The following is a 27,060-nucleotide window of genomic DNA, read 5'->3' as shown; positions in this document are numbered from 1 at the left end:
TATTTGCCAGATCATGGCGCTCCTGGCACTATGGGCGTATTGGGGAGGACCCCCCCACTAGTGGCCATCAAGGTAACCATCGCCCTGAACATTTACACCACGTGGTCCTTCCAGGTGATCAATGTGGATCTGTCTAGAATCTTACAGAGCTCAGAGCACAGATGCATCTTCATCGTTATGGAAGCCCTATGTTCTCCGTTAGCACAGTATTTCACACGCAGAAAGGATCGCGCTCACCAGGATGCAAGTGCATTGGGGTTCGCCATCTCCGCCAAGATGCTCCACGTGCCGGAGGTGATCGGCGCGATGCATGTCGTCCTCCGAGCACCTGTCGATGACAGGCCGGACTACACAAACTAAAAGGAGCTCTACTTGATGAATTTGCAGCTGCTATGTGACCATGAGATGCGCGTCATGCATGTCTGCGCCCCATATCGTAACAGCATGCAAGACTCTTTCATCCTGGCACAAGCGGGTCCTGACATCTTCGAGCCGTATCCCCAGCTCAGAGGTTGGCTTCTCGGCGACAGGCGTTGCCCACTGCAGTCATGGCTGATGATGCCTAGTCAGAGGCCACAGAACGATGGGAGACCCGTTACAACGATACCCATGCAGCAACCAGGAGCACATCAGGTGCTTGGACCGCTCTGGAGGGTCCCACCATTATAGCATTACTAGTGTCTCCCACAACGTGCTGGCCTGCTGCTTCCTCCACCACATCATGCAGCAGAGTGGCGATTATCTAGAAGAGGAGGATGTACGCCTCGTCTGATGAGGAGGATGTGGGGGCGGTCGAAGATGTGCAAGGCACAGGAGGCCGCGCAACCTGTGAGCCTGGCCCAGCGTGCACGGAATCCACAACTGGCCTCCAGTTTCATCCAATGCGGGGCCTGGCCTGCGGCTCGGGCATCCCACCCCACCCCTACAGCCCCACCCGGCCGGCTAGTCCCTCCCATGAACACCCTCCCTGCGCCATGCAACTCCCTCCAAGATTCCTACCTGCCATACTGCGGGGTACGGGCCCTGGGTTAGGAGTAAGAGCGGGTCTGGTCCTTGGGAAGGAGGGTAGTGACGACCCACTCTGGGATAAGCTATGATGCCCAACTTCTGGGCCATTTGTCAACGTCTGACTTCTGAACACCATAACACTTTCCACCGTCCAGCTGTGTGAACGCTGCATGTGAGCTCGCCGCTACCTCAGGCTGTGCCACCGAATGCTTGGACTGGCAGACGTGGGGACAATATGGGTGGGTAACGTTGGGTGGAGATGGGGTGGAAATGGATGGGGTTGGGACAATGGAGCAGTGATCACTGGCTGAACTGAGATCCCAAGGCCACCCCCAAAGTCCACCCATCCCCCTCAACCCTCAGCGTCCTCTCTGCAGCCAGCCCAGACTCGCCAATCCCTCACACCCTTCTTACAGAGCACCGAGGCAGCCATGCAGCACAGAGAGTGAACCACCTCCCGCTGGGACAGCGCCACATCACGCTGCGACTCTTTGTGGGTCCGTGCGATGTAGGCCAGCGAGATGACAATACCACTGATGCCCTCCGCCATGGCCTGCTATCTGGACCACGCTCTGGGGCGCCATTGCAATGTCCAAGTGGCCCTGGTCCATGGCTGCCTTTGGTGGAGGGTGTTAGATGCAGCTGGGACAAAGAGTCAGTGGCATCCTTGGACTGGTGTTCCGTCTCAGGCTGCTCGTCAAGGGCTCTCATCGCTGTCTGTTTCCTTTTCCCCACTGCTCTCCACCTGGGGTTATGGTTGGGGTTGAGGCTGGGGAACAGGAAGGGCTCACCTGATTGCCACGAGCTCCGGCAAGACACAAGATATTGCTTGGACTGTGGGTTGGGGTGGCGGGTGGTGGGTAATGGATGCGGGGTTGTTGAGGGCTGGTGGTGTTGGAGGAGGGTCTGGGCGTGCTGTTGGTGGAGTACAGGTGGTGCTGGTGGGAATGGTGGTGGAGGAGAGATGTGGGGGTGCTGCTGGTGGTGGTGGATGAAGTTTGTTGGGGTGCTGCTGGTGGAAGGGGTGGGTGTGGTGGTGAGGTGGTAGTGGAGGGCGTGGTGCTGCGGGTGGCAACGCGCGGTTGTGGAGCGGTGGAGCGAGGAAGGTTGTGCGGGTAGTGGTGGGGGGGGGGGGGGGGGTTGCTGGGGGTGGTGCTCCGGGTGACAACTCACGTGCCAAGGGGACCGCAATTCAGGAGGTTTTCCCTTGCTCACCCGATACCGATCTCCACCTCGTTGACTGCTCTTTCTCCAGTCCCACCGATCAGGGACACAGTGCTGCCTACTCATCCTGGCCGCCCTAATGTTGTCATATAGGTTTTTGAAGGCACTGCTGGCTGGTTCTGGTGGTGTTGCCCATGACATTCATTGCCTCTCCCACCTGCGCCCAGTCTCAATGTACTCAAGCATATGGCAACTTCCTTCCCACAGCAGGGTACGCCGTGGCCCATTTCTCCTCCACTGTGCCCAAGAGGGTCTCCAGTTCAGCATCAGTGAATCAGGTTGTCACTCCTCTTGTAGCCATCTTGGGATGAGTGTGTGTGTGTGTGAGGGGAGTGGAGTGATTCTAGGCAGCTGCAGCTTGTCAGCCTCTTGAGTGTCAATCCCGTCTCTGGCAAAATGAGCACCATTTTCCATTGGAATCAATCATGTTCCATGTGGTGCCTGTTCCACATGACACCAATGCTAGCCCATCAATGTTTGATAAATTGCTCTTGGAACCAAATTTGCTGACTTGAAGTCCATAGATTCAGTCCCGGCATCAACACTTAGTTTCTGAAATTGCGAATCCTGCTGAGTATGACTAACTAATACCAAGTTGATACCAAAACACAATTCCGAACCTCTTCACAACGGGTGGTCACGACAGGGAGTTACATACTCAGGGGTATCAGACTATTCAAAAGGACAGACAGGACGTTAAGGGAGGTAGTGTAGCTCTCATGGTTAAGGATGATGTGAGAACGTTGGGGGATGTGATAGGTTATATGGAGATAAAGGTTGCATCCAATTGGATGGAAATTAGAAATAGTAAGGAGAAAAGGTCACTGATTGGCACCATCTATAGGCCAGCAAATAATAACAGCATGGTGGAACGGGCAATAAACAAAGAAATAAATAATACATGTAATATTGGTACTTTGATTATCATGAGATACTTTAATCTACATGTTGATTGGTCAAAGTAGGTCGTCCTTGAGGAGGGGTTCATAGAATGCATGAGTAATCATTTCCTCGAACAGAGTAATGGAACCGACGAGGGAATAAGCTATCCTAGATCTGGTCCTGTGTAATGAGACAGGAATAATTTATAATCTCATAGATACGGATCTCCTCGGAAGGAGCAATCATAGTATGGTTGAATTTAAAATACAGATGGAGAGTGAGAAGGTAAAATCCATTACCTTGTGCTTAAACAAAGCAAACTATAATAAGAACATAAGAACTAGGAACAGGAGTAGGCCATCTGGCCCCTCGAGCCTGCTCCGCCATTCAATGAGATCATGGCTGATCTTTGTGGACTCAGCTCCACTTTCCGGCCCGAACACCATATCCCCGAATCCCTTTATTCTTTAGAAAGGTAACTATCTTTTTCTTAAAAACGTTTAAAGAAGGAGTCTCAACTGCTTCACTGGGCAAGGAATTCCAGAGATTCACAACCCTTTGGGTGAAGACGTTCCTCTTAAACTCGGTCCTAAATCTACTTCCCCTTATTTTGAGGCTATGCCCCCTAGTTCTGCTTTCCCCGACCAGTGGAAACAACCTGCCTGCATCTATCCTATCTATTCCCTTCATAATTTTATATGTCTCAATAAGATCCCCCCCGCATCCTTCTAAACTCCAATGAGTACAGTCCCAGTCTACTCAACCTCTCGTCATAATCTAATCTCCTCAACTCTGGGATCAACCTAGTGAATCTCCTCTGCACTCCCTCCAGTGCCTATATGTCCTTTCTCAGGTAAGGAGACCAAAACTGAACACAATACTCCAGATGTGGCCTCACCAACACCTTATACAATTGCAGCATAACCTCCCTAGTCTTGAACTCCATCCCTCTAGCAATGAAAGACAAAACTCGATTAGCCTTCTTAATCACCTGTTGCACCTGCACACCAACTTTTTGCGACTCGTGCACCAGCACACCCAGGTCCCTCTGCACAGCAGCATGTTTTAACATCTTACCATTTAAATAATAATCCATCCTGCTGTTATTCCTCCCAAAATGGATAGCCTCACACTTGGCAACTTGGAATGAGGGAGGAATTGGTTAAAGTAGACTGGGAGCAAAGACTTTATGGTGGGACAGGGGAGGACTTTCAAAGTAATTTTTCACAGTGCTCAGCAAACGTAAATACCAGTGAAAGGAAGGGATGTAGGAAAAGGGATAATCAGCCATTGATATCTCAGGAACTAAACAAGGGTATCATATTAAAAGAAATTGCATGGAAAGTGACAAAGATTAGTCGGAAACTAGAGGATTGGGAAACCTTTGAAGATCAATAGAAAGCCACAAAATATGTTTAAAAGAAATGTAAGATAAATTATGAGAGTAAACTAGCTCAGAATATAAAAACATACAGCAAACGTTACTACAACTATATAAAATTAAAACGAGTGGCAAAGGTCAAATTGGTCCTTTCGAGGATTATTTACTAATGGGAAATGAAGAAATGGCCGACACATTGAACAGGTATTTTGAGTCAGTCTTCACAGTGGATGACTCAAATAACATGCCAATAATTGATAGCAAAGAGGCTATGGAAGGTGAGGACGTAGGAAGGATTATTATTAGTTGGAAAAGTCTCCTGGCCTGAATTAAATGCATCCCAGGATTCTAAAAGAGATGGCGGGGGAAATAGGAAATGTGCTTGTGGCAATTTACCAAAATTCTCTGACTCTGGGGCGGCTCTGGCAGGTTGGATAACAGCAAATGTGACTCCACTGTTTAAAAAAAGAGGTAGACAAAGAGAAGGCAATTATAGGCCATTTAGCTTAAACCTCCGAAGTGGGGAAAAGCTTGAATCTACCATCAAGGAAGAAATAGCGAGACATCTGGATGGAACTTTTCCCATTGGGCAGATGCAGCACGGGTTCATGGAAAGAGGTCATGTATACTGGAATTCTTTGAGGACATCACAAGCGACGTGGACAATGAGAAACCAGTCAATGTGGTGTATCTGGATTTCCAGAAGACATTTGATAAGGTTCCGCACAAAAGGCTGCTGCATAAGATAAAGGTGCACGACCTCACGGGTAATGTACTAGCATGAATAGAGTATTGGTTAACTAACAGAAAGCAAAGAGTGGGATAAATGGGTGTTCTTCTGGTTGGCGATCAGTGGCTAGTGGTGTGCCTCAGTCTTGGGCTCACAATTGTTTGTAATTTACATTGATGATTTGGAGTTGTGGATCAAGTGTAATGTGTCAATGTTCGCACATAACACAAAGATGAATGGTAAAGTGTGCAGAAGACACTGAACGTCTGCAGAGGGATATAGATAGTTTAAGTGAGTGGGCAGGCGCCTGACAGATGGGTGACAATGTTGTAGAATATGAGGTCATTCATTTTGGTAGGAATTATAGCAAAATGGACTATTATTTAAATTAGAAATTGCAGCATTCTGCTGTGCAGAGGGACCTGGGTGTCCTTGTGCATGAATCGCAAAATGTTGGTTTGCAGGTGCAGCAGGTAATTAAGAAGGCAAATGGAAAGTTCTAGGTTATTGCTAGAGAGATGGGAGTTCAAAAACAGGGAGGTTATGTTGCAGTTGTATCGGCCACAGCACGCGGATTGTGTACAGTTTCGGTCTCCTTATTTGCAAAATGGTGTACTGACACTGGAGGGGTGCGGAGGAAATTCACTAGGTTGATTTGGAGTTGAGAGGGTGGTGAATGAGGAGTGATTGTGTAGACTTGGACTCTGCTCATTGGAATTCAGAAGAATGAGGGGGGATCTCACTAAAACATCTAAAATTATGAAGTGAATAGATAATAGAGAACAGTAAGAAGTTTTACAACACCAGGTTAAAGTCCAACAGGTTTGTTTCGATGTCACTAGCTTTCGGAGCGCTGCTCCTGCCTCACCTGAGGAAGGAGCAGTGCTCCGAAAGCTAGTGACATCGAAACAAACCTGTTGGACTTTAACCTGGTTTTGTAAAACTTCTTACTGTGCTCACCCCAGTCCAACGCCGGCATCTCCACATCATAGATAATATAGAAGCAGGGAGATTGTTTTCAATGGTGGGTGAAACCACAACGAGAGGGCATAGACTGAAAATAAGGAGGAGCAGATTCAGGGCTTAGTTGAGGAGAAATTCCTTCACCCAAAGGATGGTGAATCGGTGGAATTCCATGTCCAGCGGTCCAGTTGAGGCTTCCTGGTTGAATGTTTTAAAGGCAAAAATAGGTAGATTTTGAGCAGTAAAGGAATTAAGGGTTATGGCGAGCGGGCAGGTAAGTTAAGCTGAGTCCACAAAAAGATCAGCAATGTTTAATTCAATGACGGGGCAGGCTCGAGGGGCCAGATGGCCTATCCCTGCTCCTAATTCTTATATTCTTATGTTCATGATTTAAAAAGTGAAACATGTAAGTGGGAATAATGATGAAGTTACATAGAGTGTTGGTGGAATAACTCTGGAATTCCGTCTCCAATTCTAGTCGCTGAAAGGTTAGAAGCATTATGATACAGGCGACACTGCAGAGACTGATTTCCAATGGAAGTGATTTGTTTTCAGCAAAAGATTGGATGAATGTGGAAGTTTACTTACCCGGAACATTGATCTCAATCAAACTGCAGGTATACGTACATTAGTAAGCATTTTAAATGGGGCACGGCACATTTTATAAAACTGGGAAGTGATTTGGCTCACATGGACTGGTCAAGGTTGCTAAAAGATAATTCAGTTGTAAACCAGTGGGAAGCACTAATAAGTGAGGTCCTTAGAGTTCAAAACAGGCATTCCCCCTCCATAAATAAGAATTTTACTGCTAAATCTAGACCCCAATATTCTCTAGAAAAATACAGGGGGAGGTTAAACAGAAAAAGAATGCTGATGTTAGTCACAAAGTTTATTTAGGAACAGGAAGCAAAGTGTAATGGTCGATGGCAGCCCTTACGAATGGAAAGTGCTTTCAAGTGGTGTTGCACTCGGTGTTGGGACACCTGTTGTTTCTTTTATATATTAATAATTGGAACTTGAACATCGGGATACGATTAGGAAATTTGCAGACGACAAAAAAATTAGTCGTGTTGTTCAGAGTGTAGAGAATCGCTTAAATCAGTTGGTGGAGTGGGCAGGGAAGTGGCAAATGGGCAGCACGGTGGCAGACTGGTTGGCATTGCTGCCTGACGGCGCCGAGGTCCCAGGTTCTATCCCGGCTTTGAGTTACTGTCGTGTGCAGTTTGCACATTCTCCCCGTATTTGCGTGGGTTTCTCCCCCAGATGTGCAGAGTAGGTGGATTGGCCACACTAAATTACCCCTTAATTGGAAAAAATGAATAGGGTACTCTAAATTTATTTGAAAAAAGGGAAGTGGCAGTTGCAGTTCAACTAAGGGGCTGGTTTAGCACACTGGGCTAAATCGCTGGCTTTTAAAGCAGACCAAGGCTGGCCAGCAGCACGGTTCAATTCCCGTACCAGCCTCCCCGAATAGGCGCCGGAATGTGGTGACTAGGGGCTTTTCAGAGTAACTTCATTGAAGCCCACTCGTGACAATAAGCAATTTTCTTTTTTTTCACTTAGCGAACTGTGTGGTAATGCATTTACGGAGGTTATGCAGGAAAAGGGAATGCACAATAAATGGAAATATATTAGAAGAAGTAGATCGAGTGAGACTGTTGGTGTGCAAGTGCTCAGGTTCCAAAATGTAGCAATGTAAGTACATAGAACATACAGTGCAGAAGGAGGCCATTCGGGCCATCGAGTCTGCATCAACCCACTTAAGCACTGGCTTCCCTCCTTAACCCAATAACCCTTCCTAATGTTTTTGCACACTAAGGCCAATTTAGCATGGCCATCCACCTAACCTGTACGTCTTTGGACTGTGGGAGGAAACTGCAACACCCGGAGGAAACCCACGCAGGCATGGGGAGAATGTGCAGACTCTGCACAGACAGTGACCCAGCGGGGAATCGAATCTGGGACCCTGGCGCTGTAGATAAGGTTGCAAAGAAGGAGAGCGGAATGGTGGCACAGTGGTTAGCCTCATGGTACTGAGGATCCGGCTTTGATCCAGATCCACTGTCCGTGTGGAGTTTGCACATTCTCCCCTATCTTCATTGGTCTTACCCCCACAACCTAAAGATGCGCAGGATAGGTGGGTTGGTCATGTTAAAATTGCCACTTAATTGGAGAAATAAAAAGGTTGTAAAGAAGGCAAAGGTATGCTCTCTATCAATGGTAGTGGCATAGAATACAAAGGTAGGGATATAGAGGTCCAACTGTGTAAGACACAGGTGAGGCCACAACTGTAATAATGAGTGCAGTTCTAGTTGCCCCCTTACTAGAAGGATGTGATTGCTCTGGAGAGAGTGCAGAGAAAATCTTCTGAAATGCTGCGGTGACTGGAGACGTTTTGCTCCAACGAGGGATCGGAGAGGTTGGGCTGTTTTCTTTGGAACAGAGAAGGCTGAGATGTGGCACGATTGTGAGCGGTAGAGTTAGACTAGACAGGAGGAACCTTTTTCCCTTTGCAGAGAGTTCAAAAATCGGGGTTGGAGATTCAATCGAAGTGGCAGAAGGATTAGAGGGGGCACGAGAGAAAACAGTTTTTATACAGTGAGTGCCAGGTGTCTGAAATTCCCTGTCAGAGTTGATGGTGGAGACATATAGCCTAAACTATTTTAAAAAGAACCTGCATCTACACCTTAAGTGCTGTAAATTGTAGTGTGATGTGTCAGGATCAGGAAGATGGGATTAGAAACCCCTCCTGGGTGTCTTTGAGTCAACATAGGCAAGATGGGGCGGATGATCCATTTCTATGATGTATCATTTCTATCTCTCTATGCTTCTCCGTGGCCAGTTGAGATAATTTCTATATTTTCCACGATCTGAAGGTTGTCAATTTGGGATTGAATATCAGTGAAATGTGAAGCACTTTCGCGCCACAAGGCCAATATTTTATGTTGTGCATTACTAAATGTAATTTCTGTCATTAATTGATAGATTGTTATTTGTTTCTTGCAACAGTTTCATTTACTTAAAACAATACGAGACGTCATGTTCAGACCAAAATGTACAACTTTCTTTGGAACGGTTATACTTCCCGCAGTTGTCATTGATATAATTGTATCAGCTCCACTGCTCCACTCTTCCCTTAGTCAATGTTCATTTTTATAGTCGCTTGGGAAGTTGCAGAAGGCAAGCGGTATCAAATCCATCATTTGGTCCCCGACCCGCTCGATATTCACTCTCTCTGGTTCAATACTGCTGAGGGTGGAAGGTATGACAGGCGTCCCCTCGGACCCCGCCAGTTTTAATTCAACGACTGAGACTAATTTCTACATTAATGCGTCTAAACGTTTACAGGACTCTGCTTGATGCCCTGAAAAGAGCAAATGATCTTTCCAAACTTTCCAATTCTAAAACCTCATTTTTTTACCGAGAAAGAATCAAGTGAAGATACACGGCTGCCTTTCAAATTTATCCACCATTAACCGAGGAGAATCCGGCAAAATGTCTGAGATGAAGATAATGAAACTGATGGGAAAAACCTCTTATCATTGCATCCACGGAGACGTTGATTTCACAAAGAAAGAATTCTACGAAACCTGTGGTTTCAAATTAGAAATCGGTGTGAACCCAGTGTCTGAGCTAGGGTTTGGAACCATTGTCTGGGAAGCTGTAAGTTCACCTCAGTTTCATTTTGTCAAATGTGCAGATTCAACCGACGTGAACTAGGTGCATTGATTATGTTACTAATCTTCCAAAGCTGCATTTAACTGTCAGAGATGAGTTGTTTGTTTCGAGAGCGAATAATTCACCAGCAGTTGTTTGAGGGCAGAGAGGATGGGAAGACGTTGACGAGGCTATTTGCTTAAATGTGCAATTTCTTGCTCTTATGCATAATCTTTCACTCTAGCCCTGTAGCACATGCAATCTTTAAATACTGCAGGGATTAATGCATATATACTCCGTCAAGGTGGAGAGTCTGCCACTACTTGGTTACCATGAGGCCCAGATTGGCAATGATCATATTTAAAGTTCTTGACTCCTGCACATTAGAAAATTGCAAACTCCCAAAACAGTACTGGAGAATGACTGTTGACAACGACAGCATAGATGAGAAAGACGATTCAACCTATGTTAATCCAGAGCAGTTCCAATATCGCTTATTATAATGTTCAACACACTTGTGAAATAATTCGCTTATTACATTTCTACCTGCTCTATTTTAGCCCAACGTATATTGAACATCTTGAAGAACAAGTTCCTCACATCAAGTTCAAAATAACATTTCCTTGTGTCAACCTGCATCATCTTTTTCTATTCTCACATTGTATTATCATGAAACATTTCGTTTCAATTCCAAATGGAATATTATAAATCCTACCTAAACTTCCGTCACAAGTCACAGACCAACACTGAAGATTACATCCGAACAGGCAAGTTAAGAGGAGGATTTGCCATTGGATCTACTCGTGCCTGTCCTGATATTTTACAGGATCACGGGTGTGAGTCTCCCTAAAGATGTCGGTGTCGTATTTTGGGCGGGAGTCATGGGGTGATTTCCGCCAGGTATGTGCACACGATCCAGGAGCTTGGGGGGGGGGGGGGGATGATTCCATTGGAAAATCCCACACTTCGAGTCCAGAAGTCTCCAACCTTTGCTATTTATTTTCCCCCTGGCAGTGCACCTCCGCGTGGGTTCTCTAGGATTGTGGGGTGCCTTCAATGGGAAATCCCATTCTCAGGCGGCAGGAGTAGAGAATCTTGCAGCCAGTCAATGACGCACTGCCCACAACGACACGGATGTGGAACCAGAGAAGAATCTTTTCTGCAGTTGTGAAATAATGACGCCAGCAAGACTGGTTATTCAGAGGTTGGGATGCCATTTTTAAGCAATGCCCAGGTTTCAAAGTTAAGTTGCAGGTCCCCCACAACTCACACCATGGACATCACAACGCCACGCAAACAGGGGAAACACTCCCGGCCCTTAATACCGGAGGTGCAACCTCACACGGTCACTAAATGCCCACGTTACTCTCTCCGCCAAACCACCTCTAGGCATGAGGGTGGCACAGCCTTACCCCCATCCATCCTTATCGGCTACAGGACATCGCCCCTCCTCAAGTAAACAAACCCCACTGGGGTCGCTGGGAACACTCCTTTTAGTCATAGTCTTAGATGTTTATGTCGTGGAAACTGGTCCTGTGGCCCAGCTTGTCCATGCTGTCCAATTTCTATCGCATAGCTAGTCTCACTTGCCCGCATTTGGCCCATATCCCTCTATACTCACCCTGCCCATGTAACTGTCTGTTTTTTAAAGGAAAAAATTGTACCCGCCTCTACCACTGCCTCTGACAGCTCGTTCCAGATGCTCACCACCCTCTGTGTGAAGAAATTTTGTCTATGGTCTCGTTTGTATCTCTCCCATCTCACCATAAACCGATGTCCTCTAGTTCTAGACTCCTCTACCTTTGGGAAAATATGCTAACTATCTACCTTATCTATGCCCCTCATTATTTAATAAACCTTTATAAGATCCCTCTAAACCTCCTACGCTCCAGCGTAAAATGTCCCAGCCTATCCAGCATCTCCTTATAGGTCAGACTATCAAGTCCTGGTAGCATCCTCATAAATCTCTTCTGCACTTTGTCTAGTTTAACAATACCCTTCCAAGAATAGGGTGACCAGAACTGAACACAGTATTCCGTGTGTGGTCTTACTACTATATTGTATAACTTCAACAAGACATCTCAACTCCTGTATTCAATATTCTGACTAATAAAACCAAGCATTCTGATTGCCTTCTTCACCATCCTATCCATCCTTCAAGGAACATGTACCCCTAGATCACTTTGTGCTGTAACTCTCTCCAACTCCCTACCATTAACTGAATAGGTCCTACCCTGATTTGACTTACCAAAATGCATCACCTCACATTTATCCAAATTAAACTCAATCTGTCATTCATCGGCCCACTGGCCCAATTGTTCAAGATCCTGTTGCAATCTTATATAACCTTTTTCAGTATCCACTATGTCACCAATCTTGATGTCATCTGCAAACTTACTAACCATGCCTCCTACATTCTCATCCAAATCATTAATGTAAATAGTCCCCTACCATTCAGGTCCCCTCTCCTTCAGCTCCCACCCCCACCCCTTTTGCACCCGCTTCAGCTCGCCCTTCAACATCCACCAACATTCATACCCTCCTTCATATCCACACTTAATCCGAGACTCAGGAGACCCCAGAGCTCGGGTCGGAGGATGAAATTGATTTTCCGTCACAGCTGTCTCCTACACCCTCCACCATCCCAGAGACAATCACCTCAGTTGGGCATGTTAATGAAGAGGCTGCTGGGACACTGTGGTGTCCAGAGGGAAATGGCCCAGTCCCAGAGGGAGATGGCACAGTCACTGAGATAATCCACTCCCTGTGCCGCCAGCGTGCAGAGCTTTTTCGAGAGCAGAGCAGGACTCCAGGACTGGATGTAATAGGTGCCGAGGGAGCCTCAGGGGATAGCTCTCCCCGCGCCGACGTCCCATGAGTAGCCCCGGGGTCATCAGACACCCTGAGGGAGGAGGAGGTGATGTGGCTAGTACCAGTGACTCCCCAGGCGAGGTGCCGGAACACCGCAGTGCGTCGGCCACCCCCATCCTGTCTCTGGTGCATCTGATGGGCAGTGGGCAGAACGGAGTGGCACCACACCACCTGGGCCATTTGAGCAGCACCCGGGCCCAGCCTGGCCCGGTCACCCCCAAAGACGAATGTCAATGGGGACCCAGGTCACAGGGCGGGAATTACAGCAGGCCGCCTCCACTCCTGTTGTACCACCTCGGAGTGCCCATAAGGCCAGACAGTTATACACGAGTTAGGTTCGCGTGGGTGTGGGGCACAGTTTAGTTATAGGAGTTATAGGAGTTAGGGCACAAATTTGTAAATGTTTACATTAAACATCTGATGCCACCTTACAACCTGCCTCGTGCTCTGTCAGATGGATGTGACGGGTGGACTGGGCTGGCCATTGGGGAGGAATGGGCGGCCGTTGGGGGGGGTGGGGAGAGAATTGGCGAACCATGTGGGTGGCCTGGATTCCATAGACCCCCCCCCCCCCCAGACCTGGCAATCACCCTCACTACCTCCATCCTAGGGATTTGATGGGACTGTGTGATGGAATGGCCAGCTCACATACAGGGATCACCTGGGTGGACGGTGCAAAGTGCTACCATTGTCAGGAGACAGACATTGTCAAACGATGTGGAGCACCAGAGTTCATCGCAGAGCGGGTTGTCATCATCCTCCCTCCCATGGACCAGACCCTGGGGCCCCACCTGTATGCAACAGGTATGTATCATGGAGAGAGTTGCAGGTGGAGCGTTGCCGCAGGGACGGGAGTGAGGATATGTTGAGGTGGCTTACGGAGCCCATGCCCCTGGCCAGTCCCCCCTCCAGCATCCTCCCCAGTAGGTCACCCTGGAGGCGATGAATGTGTCCCATACGCGTCAGCCCTGGTGCAAAAGGAGAATCCCGCGTTTGATTCCACTGCCTTTTGAGGGTGGAAGTTCTCATGTGTCAATTCCTTCTGAGCGAAAATAAATCTTATAATGTCTTAAATAGGTGACCCCTAAAATACAAGACTTTGGAACAAGTGCTGGAAAATGAGATTACAATAAACCAGTGTTTGATGGCCAATGTGGACTCAGTGGGAAGAAGTGCTTCTTTCTGTACTATAGACACTCTATTGCATTATATTAGCTTTTCTAATTTATTGTTGGCATTATCTGTTCAAGATCTTGCACTAGGACAGTCTCTGCAGCTCGGGTTGATGAATAGCGAAATTGTTATTTAATGTATTTTATATTTGTGCTGTAATGTTATTAAAAATTCACATAGCAGTGTGCCTACTGAAGGTGTAATTAAGGAGTTGTCAAAAGTGGGGTCATTATTGATTTAAATAATTTACTTGTTGATGGAGAGATGGACAATGGGGCATTGGGCTGGACTTTGCGGTCCCCCAGTCACGTGTTTCTTGGCTGTGCACCATTCATTGGTGGTGGAATTATCTACTCCTGCCCCTTTTCAGTGGGATTTTGCACTGTAGTCACACCATGCTGCCGGGAAACCCATGGACCAGGGTTCGCTGCTGGTGGAGCAGTGATCCAAGGGCAAGAGAACTCCATCCATATTGAATTGCTGGAAATATCCTGTAGGGTAGATATATGCTGTGGCGTAATGGTATTGTCACTGCTAATAATCCAGAAATACAGGAGTCCCAAGTTCAAATCCCACCACTGCAGATGGAGAAGTTTTAATTCAATAAAAATCCAGAATTAAAGTGAGGGGCGGCATGTGATGCACTGGTTAGCACTGGGACTATGGCGCTGAGGACCCAGTTCAAATCCCGGCCCTGGGTCTCTGTCCATATGGAGTTTGCACATTCTCTCCATGTCTGCATGGGTTTCACCCCCACAATCCAAAGATGTGCAGGTGAGGTAGATTGGCCATGCTAAATTGCCCCTTAATTGGAAAAGAAATAATTTGGTACTCTAAATTTGTAAGAAAAAGAATTAAACTAGTGATAACTATGATATCATTGTCGATTGTCATTAAAAAAATGCCATCTGATTCATTAACGACCTTTTGGGGTGGAAATCTGCCACCCTTACCTGGTCTGCCCTACCTGTGAATCCAGAGCCACAGAAATGTTGGATTGGATTGGATTTTGTTTATTGTCACGTGTACCGAGGTACAGTGAATAGTATCTTTCTGTGAGCAACTCAACAGATCATTAAGTACATGAAAATAAAATGAAAGAAAAGAAAATACATAATAGGGAGAACGATTAGTAAAAAGAGGATTTGTTAGGGAGAGCTCGCAGCGGTTGACTCCTAACTGCCCCTCAAGGGCAATTAGGGATGGGCAATAAATGCTGGCGCAGCCTGCGACGTGCACGTCTCATGAACGAATAAAAAAAATCTCAGACCTCTGCAATCTCTCACATTTTGTTAGTAAGCTATTTATTTAATTCTTTCTGCCAAAGTGGACAATTATAACCTTGTCCATATTACACTCCATTTGCTGTACAATTACCCACTCACTTAATCTTTCTATGTGCCATTGTAGGGTCTTTATATCACAATTCACTTTCCTACCTATCTTTGTGTAATCGGAAAATATAGCAAATTTAAAAAATCGAAGCGCAGTGCATTGATTGGTTTCCTTTTACCCACAGCACAGGTTACTCCTTCAATAATTGGTTAGACATGAATTTTTCATGGCGATGACTAACGTGTGTAGGTGAGGGCAGTGTAATTGATATACTGTATGGATTCTGACATGTTTTCGGCATGTGAGGGTCAATAATCGGGGTTACAGGGCAACTTTGCAAACTTTATTGAAGATTGGCTTTGTGGAAGGAGGCAGATGGTGATGGTCGAATGTTGTTTTTGTCACTGGGAGCGTATGTGAACCATAGGGATCAGTCCTGGGTGTCTTGTCGTTTACTATGTCCATTAATGATTCAGATGTGAATGGCAAACGTACTGTCATGGGAGTGTCCCTTTAAGAAATGTTTTTGTCTTATCACATGGCTTCAGTGATGTCATGGTGTGGGTGGAGCTGGCCTGTGGCTCTGGGTTTTACTTTCGTTTTGGTTTGTGCTTCTTTTGGTGGCTCTGAGTTTTTGACTTTTGTTTTCACATTTGGCTGCTGTATTCAGGCAGACAAGTATCTTAGTGTGTCTCTACCTTCAGTTTTAAAAACTCTTTCCAGAATGCTTGATAACTTCAAAGTAAATAGTTGTTTTCTGGAAGATATTCAAACCTGCTGTTTTTGAAAGTGCACCAGAGCATCCAAACCAGGTCTTGAGTGCTGTGTGCTGGGCCACACCTTTAAACAGGGTTTTCTGGTTTATGTCCAAGCCACCAATTTCTACCACTAAGCTGGTCCCAATTTCCCGCATTTGGCCAATAACCCCCCATATCCAGATTTCCCATATAACTGTCTAAATGTTTTGAAAATAGAACATTCTGCCCGCCTCTACTACTGCCTCTGCCAGCTCATTCCAGACACTCACTAATGTCTGTGAGAAACAAATTGCCCCCCTAGAACCTTTTGTATTTCTCTCCTCATACCTTCAACCTATAACCTCTCGTTTTAAACTCCCCGACATTTGGGAAAAGATGTTGACTATCGACATTATCTATGCGCCTCATTACTTTATGGATCTCTATAAGATCATCCCAAAGCCTCCTACACTTCAGCGAAGAAAGTCCCAGTCTATCTCGTTCCTCCTTTTAACTCAAGCCGTCAAGTCCCGGTAGCATCGTAGTAAATCGTTTCTGCACTCTTTCTAGTATAATAGTATCCTTTCTAGAATAGGGTGCCCAGAACTGTGCACAGTATTCCATGTGTGGTCTTAATAATGTCTTGAACAATGTCAACAAGATGTCCATCTCCTGTATTCAATGTTCTGACCAATGGCACCAAGTATGCCGAATGCCTTCTTCACCTCCCTGTCCACCTGCGACTACACCTTCAAGGAGCTATGAACTTGTACCCCTAGATCCCTTTGTTCTGTAACACTCCCCAACATCCTGCCATTAACTGAGTAAGTTGTTCCCCGATTCGAATTACTAAAATGATTCACTTCTCATTAACCTAAATTAAACTCCATCTGCCATTCATCGGGCCACTGGCCCAATTGATCAAGGTCCCATTGCAATCCTAGATAGTCTTATTTCCTGCCCACAATGCCATCACTCTTGGTGTCATCTGAAAACCTACCAACCATGCCTCATACATTCTAATCCAAATAATTAATACATATAACAAATACTAGCGGACCCAGCACTGAGACCTGAGGCGCACCACTTGTCACAGGTCTCCAATTTGAAAAACAACCCCCTACAACCACCCTTTGTCTTCTGTGGTCAAGCCAATTTTGTACCCAATTGGCTACCTCACTCTGGATCCCGCGAGATTTAACCGTGTGCAACAACCTACCCTGCGGTACCTTGTCAAAGGCCATGCTAAAGACCATATAGACAACATCGACTGCACTGCCCACATCTACCTTCTTGGTTACCACTTCAAAATACTAAATCAGATTCCTGAGACATGGGGCGTCATTCTCCGACCCCCCGCCGGGTCGGAGAATGGCCGTTGGCCACCGTGAATCCCGCTCCCGCCGAAGTCTCCGGTACCGGAGATTGGGCGGGGGCGGGAATCGGGCCGCGCCGGTTGGCGGGACCCCCGCTCAATTCTCCGGCCCGGATGGGCCGAAGTCCCGTCCAGAAATTGCCTGTCCCGCCGGCGTAAATCAAAACTGGTATTTACCGGCGGGACCAGGCGGCGTGGGCGGGCTCCGGGGTCCTGGGGTGGGCGCGGGGCGATCTGACCCTGGGGGGGTGCCCCCACGGTGGCCTGGCCCGCGATCGGGGCCCACCAATCCGCGGGCGGGCCTGTGCCGTGGGGGCACTCTTTCCCTTCCGCCTCCGCCACGGCCTCCACCATGGCGGAGGCGGAAGAGACTCTCCCCACTGTGCATGCGCGGTAAACTGTCGGCGGCCGCTCACGCTCCCGCGCATGCGCCGCATTTCCGCGCCAGCTGGCGGGGCAACAAACACCATTTCCGCCAGCTGGCGGGGCGGAAATCCCTCCGGCGTCGGCCTAGCCCCTCAATGTTGGGGCTCGGCCCCCAAAGATGCGGAGCATTCCGCACCTTTGGGCCGGCGCGATGCCCGTCTGATTGGCGCCGTTTTTGGCGCCAGTCGGCGGACATCGCGCCGTTGGGGGAGAATTTCGCCCATGATTTCCCACTCACAAAGCCAGACTGACTGTCCAATCAATCCTTGCCTCTCTAAATGCCTGTAGATCAGAGGCGGGATTCTTCGTTTTTGTCACTAAGTGTTGACTCCAACGGACAATCCGTGGATTTTCTGGACAGAAACATGGGCGCCACACCGGCACCGATTCTGCTGCTATGAAGGGACTAGCACTGGCGTCACGTGGAACACAATCGATTCTAATGAAAAATGGAGAAGGATTCGCTGGGTCCGTGATTGATACTCAGGAGGCTGAAAAGCGCAGCCGCATATAAACAATTCTCCCCCGCCCCCCCCACACCCCACACACACGTCATCCCAGACAAGAAGATGGCTGTAAGGAGAGTGGCACCCAGGTTCACAGAAGCATGGCACGAGACTCTCTTGAACGCCATGGAGGAGTGTACGGCACCCTTGTACCCCGGTCTGGGAAGAAGGGAAGAAGGCTCCCGGCCCCCTCGGTTCGTTGTGTCTGGGCATAGGTGGCAGAGACAGTCAGTGCCATGGGCAATGTAGTCCGGACCTGCCAGCAGTGCAGCTGAAAACTGCACAACCTCGTCAGGGCGGCCTGGGTGAGTAGGCAGCACTGTGCCCCTGGCATGAACACCGCCCGCACACATCCGCATCCTACCCAGCCCCCCGAGGGCAGCCGAACCCCCACACTGCGGGTACCCCAAGGCCACCATTTCCGGGTGCTCTGGCCACTGAGGCCACGAGCTTCCCACCCTCTGGGCTGCATAAGTCGCATTGTTTAACACAGTTGTTTACTGTGTGCCCCACCCCCCAGCAGAAGGCTGCACACAACCGCCGAGAGTGGGTGAAGACAGGAGGGGGACCACCAGACCTGCGGTCCCAAACCATGGCAGACCAGAGGGCCCTGGAGCTGGCCGGTAGCCGGGCGGTGATGGGGGCAGCTTGAACACCAGCCCTTCACCTGAGACTCAGGACACCCCAGAGCTCGGGTCAGAGGATGACACTGACCTTCGGTCACAGATATCTTCATCACTTTCCACCATCCCAGAGACACTCATGTCGGTTGGGCTTCTGGGACACTCTCTTGTTCACACCACACAGTTGACCCATTGCAACAGGAGGAGGTAGAAGCATCCGAGTGGGTGGATGGTCCAGGCCAACATCGCACGTAGGGCGTCCAAGGTGGAGGTATTGGAGTGATGGATTCGGCTATGGATCGGCATGCCCGGGGCCACGGTAATTATGTGCAGGTACTGGCTGAAGCCCATGACAGGGTTGCTGCCTCCCAGACGACCATGACCCAGAGCCACCAGAAAATTGTAGCGGCGCACCTGAGCATGGCCCAATCACAGTAGGCCATGGCTGGGAACGTAGGTGGCATTGCCCAGGCGCTCACTAAGGTGGCGAAGACACAGATACATATATAGATACATAGGAGATAGGAGCAGGAGGAGGCCTTTTGGCCCTTCGAGCCTGCTCCGCCATTCATCACCATCATGGCTGATCATCCAACTCAATAGCCTAATCCTGCTTTCTCCCCATAGCCTTTGATCCCATTCTCCGCAAGGGCTATATCCAGCCGCCTCTTGAATATATTCAGTATTTTAAAATCAAATACTTCCTGTGGTAATGAATTCCACAGGCTCACCACTCTTTGGGTGAAGCAATGTCTCCCCATCTCTGTCCGAAATGGTTTACCCTGAATCCTCAGACTGTGACCCCTGGTTCTGGACACACACACCATCGGGAACATCTTCCCTGCATCTACCCTGTCTAGTACCGTTAGAATTTTATAAGTCTCTATGAGATCCCCCTCATTCTTCTGAACTCCAGCGAGAACAATCCCAATCGAGTCAATCTCTCCTCATATGACAGTCCTGCCATCCCTGGAATTAGTCCGGTAAATATTCACTGCACTCCCTCGAGAGCAAGAACATCCTTCCTCAGAGAAGGAAAGCAAAACTGCACAAAATATTCTAAGTGTGACCTCACCAAAACCCAGTATAATTAGAGAAACACTTCCCTCCTTCTATACTCGAAACCTCTCGCAATGAAGGCCAACATACCATTAGCCTTCTTTACCGCCTGCTGCACCTGCATGCTTACCTTCAGCGACTGGTGCACAAGGACACCCAGTCCCGCTGCACACTCCCCTCTCCCAATTTACAATCATTCAGGTAGTAATCTGCCTTCCTGTTTTTGCTTCCAAAGTGAATAACCTCACACTTATCCAAATTATACTGCATCTGCCATTGATTCGCCCACTCGCCAACCTGTCCAGGTCATACTGTAGGATCCTTGCATCCTCGTCACAGTTCACCCTAACACCCAACTTGGTATCATCTGCAAACTTTGAGATGTTACATATTGTTCCCTCACCCAAATCATTGATATATATTGTGAATAGCTGGGGTTCCAGCACTGTTCCCTGTGGCACCCCACTAGTTACTGCCTGCCAATTTGAAAAGGACCCATTAATTCCTACTTTTTGTTTCCTATCTGCCAACCAGTTTTCTATCCACCTCAATACATTTCCCCCAATCCCATACGTTTTAGTTTTGCACAATAATCTCTTACGTGGGACTTTGTCAAATGCCTTCTGAGGCAGGTGGGGGAGGTGACACAGACGGAGGTGTCCCAGTCCCAGAGGGAGAATACGTAGTTTCTGTCTGATATGACACAAACCCTGAAGATGGTGACACAGTCGCAGCGTGATGTGGCGCAGTCACAAACGGAGATTGTCCACTCCCTGTGCTCCCTGTCCACCAGAGCACAGACTGTGGTCGAGACCAGAGTGGGCCTCCAGGACTGGCAGTGCCAGGTGGCGGCGGAGCCTCAGGGTGTAGCTGCTCAAGCACCTCCGTCCCATGGAGCAGCCCAGGGTCCATTGGGCACCACGAGGGAAGAAAAGGTGATTGGGCTTGTGCCGGTGCCTCCCGCAGGGTAGTGTCGAAACACCGCAGAAACTCGGACACCCAATCCCATCCATAGCACATCTGGTGAGCAGCGGGAAGAACAGGGCGGCACCATGTCACATGTGACACCCGAGGAGTGGCCCGGCCCATTCAGGTTTGGTCACCCCCCATGATGCCCGCTAACGGGGACCGAGGTATCTTGGCAGATAGCAGAGCAGGCCACCAACACGCCTGCTGTACCGCCTGGGGACCCACCCAGACGTAGCGTTGAGGCCCGTAAGGCCAGAAAAGTAGACACCAGATAAGTTGGCATGGGTGCAGGGCACAGTTTAGTTACCGGGGTTAGGGCACAAATCTGTACATATTTGTTCACAATAAACACCTGTTACCATTGTTACAACCTGCCTCCATGTATTGACTGATGGGTGTGAGGAGTTGGCTAGTCTGGGCTGGCTCAGAGGGGGGATGGGCAGACGTTGTGGGGAGGCGGGGGAATGGTCACCAACCTCATCTCCCCCAACCGTCCCCCAACATCGCCACCTCAGAGATTCATTGGGACCACATGATGGACTGGCCAGCTAGCAGACAGGGATCACCCAGGTGGATGGTGGAAAGTGCTGGTGCGGGCAGGAGTCAGACGTTGTCATACGATGCGAAGCACCAGAGCTCATCGCAGAGCGGGTTGTCATCATCCACCATCCAATGCACCAGATGCGGTGTTACAGCCAACCCAGGACCCACCCCGTAGTTGAGCAGATTTGTTTCATCATCAACGACCACAGTGGATTACTCCTGCCTCCCAGGAGATAACCCCTCAGCCGGGGGTGCGAATCAACATGTCAGGAATCGTCGAGTGAGACAGGATGAAGAAGTCATTCACAGTCCCCGGGTATCGGCTCAGAACTGAATGATGCGCAGCTCATGGTCACACACCAGCTGCACATTCATCGAATGGAACCCCTTTCGGTTTGTGTACAGCAGCCTGTTATCTGCAGGTAGGAGTCATGCATGCCGTCGACCACCCCCTGGACACGGGGCATCCTAGCGATGATGGCAAACCCCGACTGGGACATCATGTTGGGCTTGGTCCAAATCAAAGCAGAGGTATTGATCCACCTGTGGATGTAGGGCCTCCGTGATGGTGTGGATGCACCTGCACACCCAGGTCAGTGAGATCACAGACAGGTCCCCACTTGGCACCTGAAAGGAATCCGTGGTGTAAATGTTCAAGGCGATCATCACCTTGACTGCCATCGGGAGCGGGTGTCTTCCCCATACCCCCGTGGTGCCAGATGTGTCACTATCTTGCAGGTATGTCACACTGGGCGAGATTCTCTGACCCCCCGCCGGGTCGGAGAATCGCCAGGGACTGGCGTGAATCCCGCCCCCGCCGGTTGCCGAAGTCTCCGGCACCGGAGATTCGGCGGGGGCGGGAATCGCGCCGCGCCGGTTGGCGGGCCCCCCCGCTCGATTCTCCGGCCCAAAAGGGCCGAAGTCCCGCCGATAAATTGCCTGTCCCGCCGGCGTAAATTAAATCACCTACCTTACCGGCGGGACAAGGCGGCATCGGCGGGCTCCGGGGTCGGGGGGGGGCGCGGGGTGATCTGGCCTCGGGGGGTGCCCCCACAGTGGCCTGGCCCGCGATGGGGGCCCACCGATCCGCAGGCGGGCCTGTGCCGTGGGGGCACTCTTTCCCTTCCGCCTTAGCCACGGTCTCCACCATGGCGGAGGCGGAAGAGACTCCCTCCACTGCGCATGCGTGGGAAGCTGTCAGCGGCTGCTGACGCTCCCGCGCATGCGCCGCCCGGAGATGTCATTTCCGCGCCAGCTGGCGGGGCACCAAAGGCCTTTTCCGCCAGCTGGCGGGGCGGAAATTCGTCCGGCGCCGACCCAGCCCCTCAAGGTTGGGGCTCGGCCCCCAAAGATGCACCTTTGGGGCGGCGCGATGCCCGTCTGATTTGCGCCGTTTTGGGCTCCTGTCGGCGGACATCGCGCCGTTTCCGGAGAATTTCGCCCACTGTCTCTATGTTCAGCCGGAACATTTGACGGCAAGACCGGTCCGGCAGGTCCTCGAATGACAGTCGGTGTCGATACATGCGAGGCCTCATGTGGCACCTCGTTGGAACCTCCTCCTCCTTGGCCTGTTGTAGTGGCTCTTCCACCTGGGCAGTTTCCATCTACCCCTCTGCTGCACGCACATTTTACACCCGCTACGCTGCTGCAGCTTCCTCCTCTTCCTCGAGGATCTCCCGCTGGTACAGCAGGAGGGCATCCCCCAGGGCTGGGGTGATTCGCTGGATGCCACCATTGCTGGTTGTATTCCAATATTCATTGTCTGCAGTCGGTGAAATGTCTGCAGGCGGTGAAATGTCGACACGTTAGCATGGTGCATACACCCATGCCAAATAGGTCCAACGGGTAACACGGTGGCCCCATTTGGCTTTGCGGGATCCGTTCCCGCATCTCACTCCCCCCAATCCACTCATCCCTGGTCCCATCACTGGCCGGCACAGTTGGGGCTCTGACCCTGGCACCGTCCCTGATGCCAGGTGTACCATTGGCTACAGGGGCTACACTGGGTGTTGCCCTGGGTGGGTCGCTGCTGGGTGGCGGCTGGATGCGGTGGGGGGGGGGGGAGTTTGGGGCAGTGGTTGTGATGGTGTGGCGGGGTGGGGTGCGTGAGAGGAGTGGTGGGGACCTAGATTTTCGTTTCTTGATTGACAAGTGGTCACAAGTTATGGGGGAGGGGCAGGATATTTGATTTGAGACCAAGATTGTTGCATAAGGTAAAGATGCATGGCATTAAGGGTAAAGTAGTAGCACGGATAGAGGATTGGTTAATTAATAGAAAGCAAAGAGTGGGGATTAATGGGTGTTTCTCTGGTTGGCAATCAGTATCTAGTGGTGTCCCTCAGGGATCAGCATTGGGCCCACAATTGTTCACAATTTACATAGACGATTTGGAGTTGGGGACCACGTGCAATGTGTCCAAGTTTGCAGACGACACTAAAATGAGTGGTAAAGCAAAGAGTGCAGAGGATACTGGAAGTCTGCAGAGGGATTTGGATAGGTTAAGTGAATGGGCTAGGGTCTGGCAGATGAAATACAATGTCGACAAATGTGAGGTTATCCATTTTGGTAGGAATAACAGCAAAAGGGATTATTATTTAAATGATAAAATATTAAAACAGAGAGGCCTGGGTGTGCGAGTGCATGATTCACAAAAAGTTGGTTTACAGGTGCAACAGGTGATTAAGAAGGCAAATGGAGTTTTGTCCTTCATTGCTAGAGGGATGGTGGTTAAGACTAAGACTAGGGAGGTTATGCTGCAATTGTATAAGGTGTTAGTGAGGCCACACCTGAAGTATTGTATTCAGTTTTGGTCTCCTTACCTGAGAAAGGAGGTACTGGCACTGGAGGGTGTGCAGAGGAGATTCACTAGGTTAATCCCACACCTGAAGGGGTTGGATTACGAGGAGAGGTTGAGTAGACTGAGACTGTACTCGTTGGAATTTAGAAGGATGCGGGGGGATCTTATAGAAACATATAAGATTATGAAGGGAATAGATAGGATAGATGCAGGTAGGTTGTTTCCACTGGCGGGTGAAAGCAGAACTAGGGGGCATAGCCTCAAAATAAGGGGAAGTAGATTTAGGACTGAGTTTAGGAGGAACTTCTTCACCCAAAGGGTTGTTAATCTATGGAATTCCTTGCCCAGTGAAGTAGTTTAGGCTCCTTCATTAAATGTTTTTAAGATAAAGATAGATAGTTTTTTGAAGAATAAAGGGATTAAGGGTTATGGTGTTCGGGCCGGAAAGTGGAGCTGAGTCCACAAAGATCAGCCATGATCTCATTGAATGGGGAAGCAGGCTCGAGGGGCCAGATGGCCTACTCCTGCTCCTAGTTCTTATGTTCTTATGTTCTTATATCTTATCTGCCAACCTGTTCTAAATGTTGGCTCAGACTCGAGAGTGCAAATTGATTATTCCTGCTCTTAATTTGTATGTTTGCATGTTCATGTATTCATATGATGCTCTTTCTTTGCTGAATTCCTGTGTAATATTTGTAATATCGACATTTTTTTTTCATGTTAAAGGCTCTTGGTCTGTGTCAGTACTTTGAGAAAGAGGGAATAAGATTTTCGAATAAGAAAGTGATTGAACTTGGAGCGGGCACTGGAATTGTGAGCATTCTTGCTGCTCTTCTGGGTGAGTAAAAGACACTTTATGTAACCAGAGGAGGGACAAAGGTATAATTTTCTAAAGTATGAATGGATCTAATGACCAACAACGAGTGTGCGTGGATGTGAGATGCTTGGGCTGATAAATATTACTTTAGCAATCACTGTTGATTGATTTTCCCACTCGGATGCATGAAACAAGGGGAAGACTTTAGTTTAATCTTTAAAGATTATTCTAAATGCCAATACAACGTTGGCTTTGATCTGAAAGGGCTGGAATAAAAAGGAACGAGCATTACATTATGGTTTTATAAAACATTGCTTGAGAGAGATGGTTGAAATACCAGTCAGGCTGGTCAGTGAGTTCAATGTTTATTTTTAAGGTGACTGCTCCTCCAATCACACTCGGCTTCTCTCCCGCATTTTGCTGCTGATAGGCCCACTGAAACGCTGATAGGCTCCAATTGTGATTGGAGGAGAAGAGTGTAGTGTGAAAGGCATTGGGGGGTGCGGGGGGGGAGCTGGCTTCTAGCCTGCTGTCCCCGTTACATTGATTCCTTACCGAGAGTGATCAGACCGAGAGAGTCAATGTTGACTTGCGATGTTACCTTCCGAGAATATGAGTAAAATGTGGGAAAAGTAAACTATAATTGAGTTGTCCGTGACTAAAGTTTGGGATGTGTCATCATTCGCAGGATATCAGTTGTTGTGTTATGTCCTCTGGGATAACACAGGCTGCAACTGGATGCAGCTTTAACCAAAAGATACTCCAGACCTTGAAGTTAGTTCAATCTGAGTTATTGAACCAGTTGCACAGTTCGCACAGTTCTCTATGAGGTCGACTCTCTGCTAACCTAAGTGTGGTTACTCTGTCTGACTGAACCAGACTAGCTCTTCGCCACATTCTGGAGGTGTGATACTGTACATACACCCTGACTCACTCTGTAGATGTTCATCAGTGGAAAGAGGCGGAGTGTGAGTGCCTCGTGCCTTTTATAGTGAGATACCACCCCTGAGTGTCCTGCCTGCTCATTGGTCATGTCCTGTTCTCTGTGTTCATTAGCTGCCTGTCTGTGCCTGTCTGTATATCATTATCTGCATGTTTGCATATCATAACATCAGTAACTGAGTTAGCTCTCTCTTTTTCTTCTTTCAGGTGGAGATGTCACCATTACAGACAAACCGAAGCTGCTGAATCAAATCGAACGGAATGTGTCTTTCAATATCCCTTCTTCCTTCAAACTTCAGGTCAAAGTCCGTGCCCTCCGCTGGGGCCGTGACCACCCCCTGTTCCCCTCCGACTATGACTATATCCTGGGTTCGGACATTTTGTATTTTCCTCAGAACATTCCTTTAATTCTGGAAACACTTCTGCACCTCAGCAACGAAAAGACCATCGTGTATTTCGCCTCCACGATGTTCTACAGCCCGAAACTGATCAGTCAGGCGTATTTGACCCTGTCTCAGTATTTTGAAACTGAGCTAGTTTGCAGATGTGAAGTCAAAGATGTTAACATTTACAGAATGACTGACAAAACTCCTACCACAACATCCCCTCAATTTATAGAATGAGAAGTTGGTTTGTCATTTGATTGGGTCATTCTAAGCTCAATGTTTTCTTCAAATATTATCTTTCACTAAATAACTTTCATTGTTCGCATGTTATAATTTACATTTATTTTTCACCCATTCCAACTAGAAGCCTCACCGAGTGATTGGAAAGAAAAATTATACGATTCATTAACTTATATCTAAAATCCAACATACCGTTTGATCTCATGCCATTTACACATGAGTATCTCATAAAAATTAATAGACTACATGTGGAAAACTTCTGCCATTTTCCAGGTGTCCACAGGCACTGAAGGCTTAATGAAAGTTTGCTTTTGCCAGAGACGATACTGTTTCTGTGTCATGGGGTCTTGGGTACAAATTCAGTCTTGGATCCCGGGGTAAACTAAGCTTACCCTTCAATGAAGTGCGGTATTAGG

The 27,060-nt window shown here is 48.5% G+C and overlaps 1 protein-coding gene across 1 annotated transcript; it reads left to right on the top strand.

The window, feature by feature from the left end:
* Window positions 1-9,683: 9,683 nt before the first annotated feature.
* On the top strand, window positions 9,684-26,641 carry LOC140389194 (EEF1A lysine methyltransferase 3-like). Its single transcript, XM_072473357.1, has 3 exons — window positions 9,684-9,851; window positions 24,986-25,097; window positions 26,226-26,641. The coding sequence occupies exons 1-3, from the start codon at window positions 9,684-9,686 to the stop codon at window positions 26,639-26,641; spliced, it is 696 nt and encodes a 231-aa protein (XP_072329458.1).
* The last annotated feature ends 419 nt before the right edge of the window (window positions 26,642-27,060 follow it).

Source organism: Scyliorhinus torazame, chromosome 14, assembly GCF_047496885.1.
Source record: "Scyliorhinus torazame isolate Kashiwa2021f chromosome 14, sScyTor2.1, whole genome shotgun sequence".
Lineage (NCBI taxonomy): Eukaryota > Metazoa > Chordata > Chondrichthyes > Carcharhiniformes > Scyliorhinidae > Scyliorhinus > Scyliorhinus torazame.
The sequence above is the reverse complement of the archived record's forward strand: the minus strand, read 5'-3'. Positions and strand labels throughout refer to the sequence as shown.

Bases quoted from the DNA above. Each gene is read 5' to 3' on its own strand.
- LOC140389194 (XM_072473357.1), top strand. From the start codon at position 9,684: ATGTCTGAGATGAAGATAATGAAACTGATGGGAAAAACCTCTTATCAT. The intron at 9,852-24,985 runs GTAAGTTCACCT...TTCATGTTAAAG, and splicing joins GAACCATTGTCTGGGAAGCT to GCTCTTGGTCTGTGTCAGTA. The intron at 25,098-26,225 runs GTGAGTAAAAGA...TTCTTCTTTCAG, and splicing joins CATTCTTGCTGCTCTTCTGG to GTGGAGATGTCACCATTACA.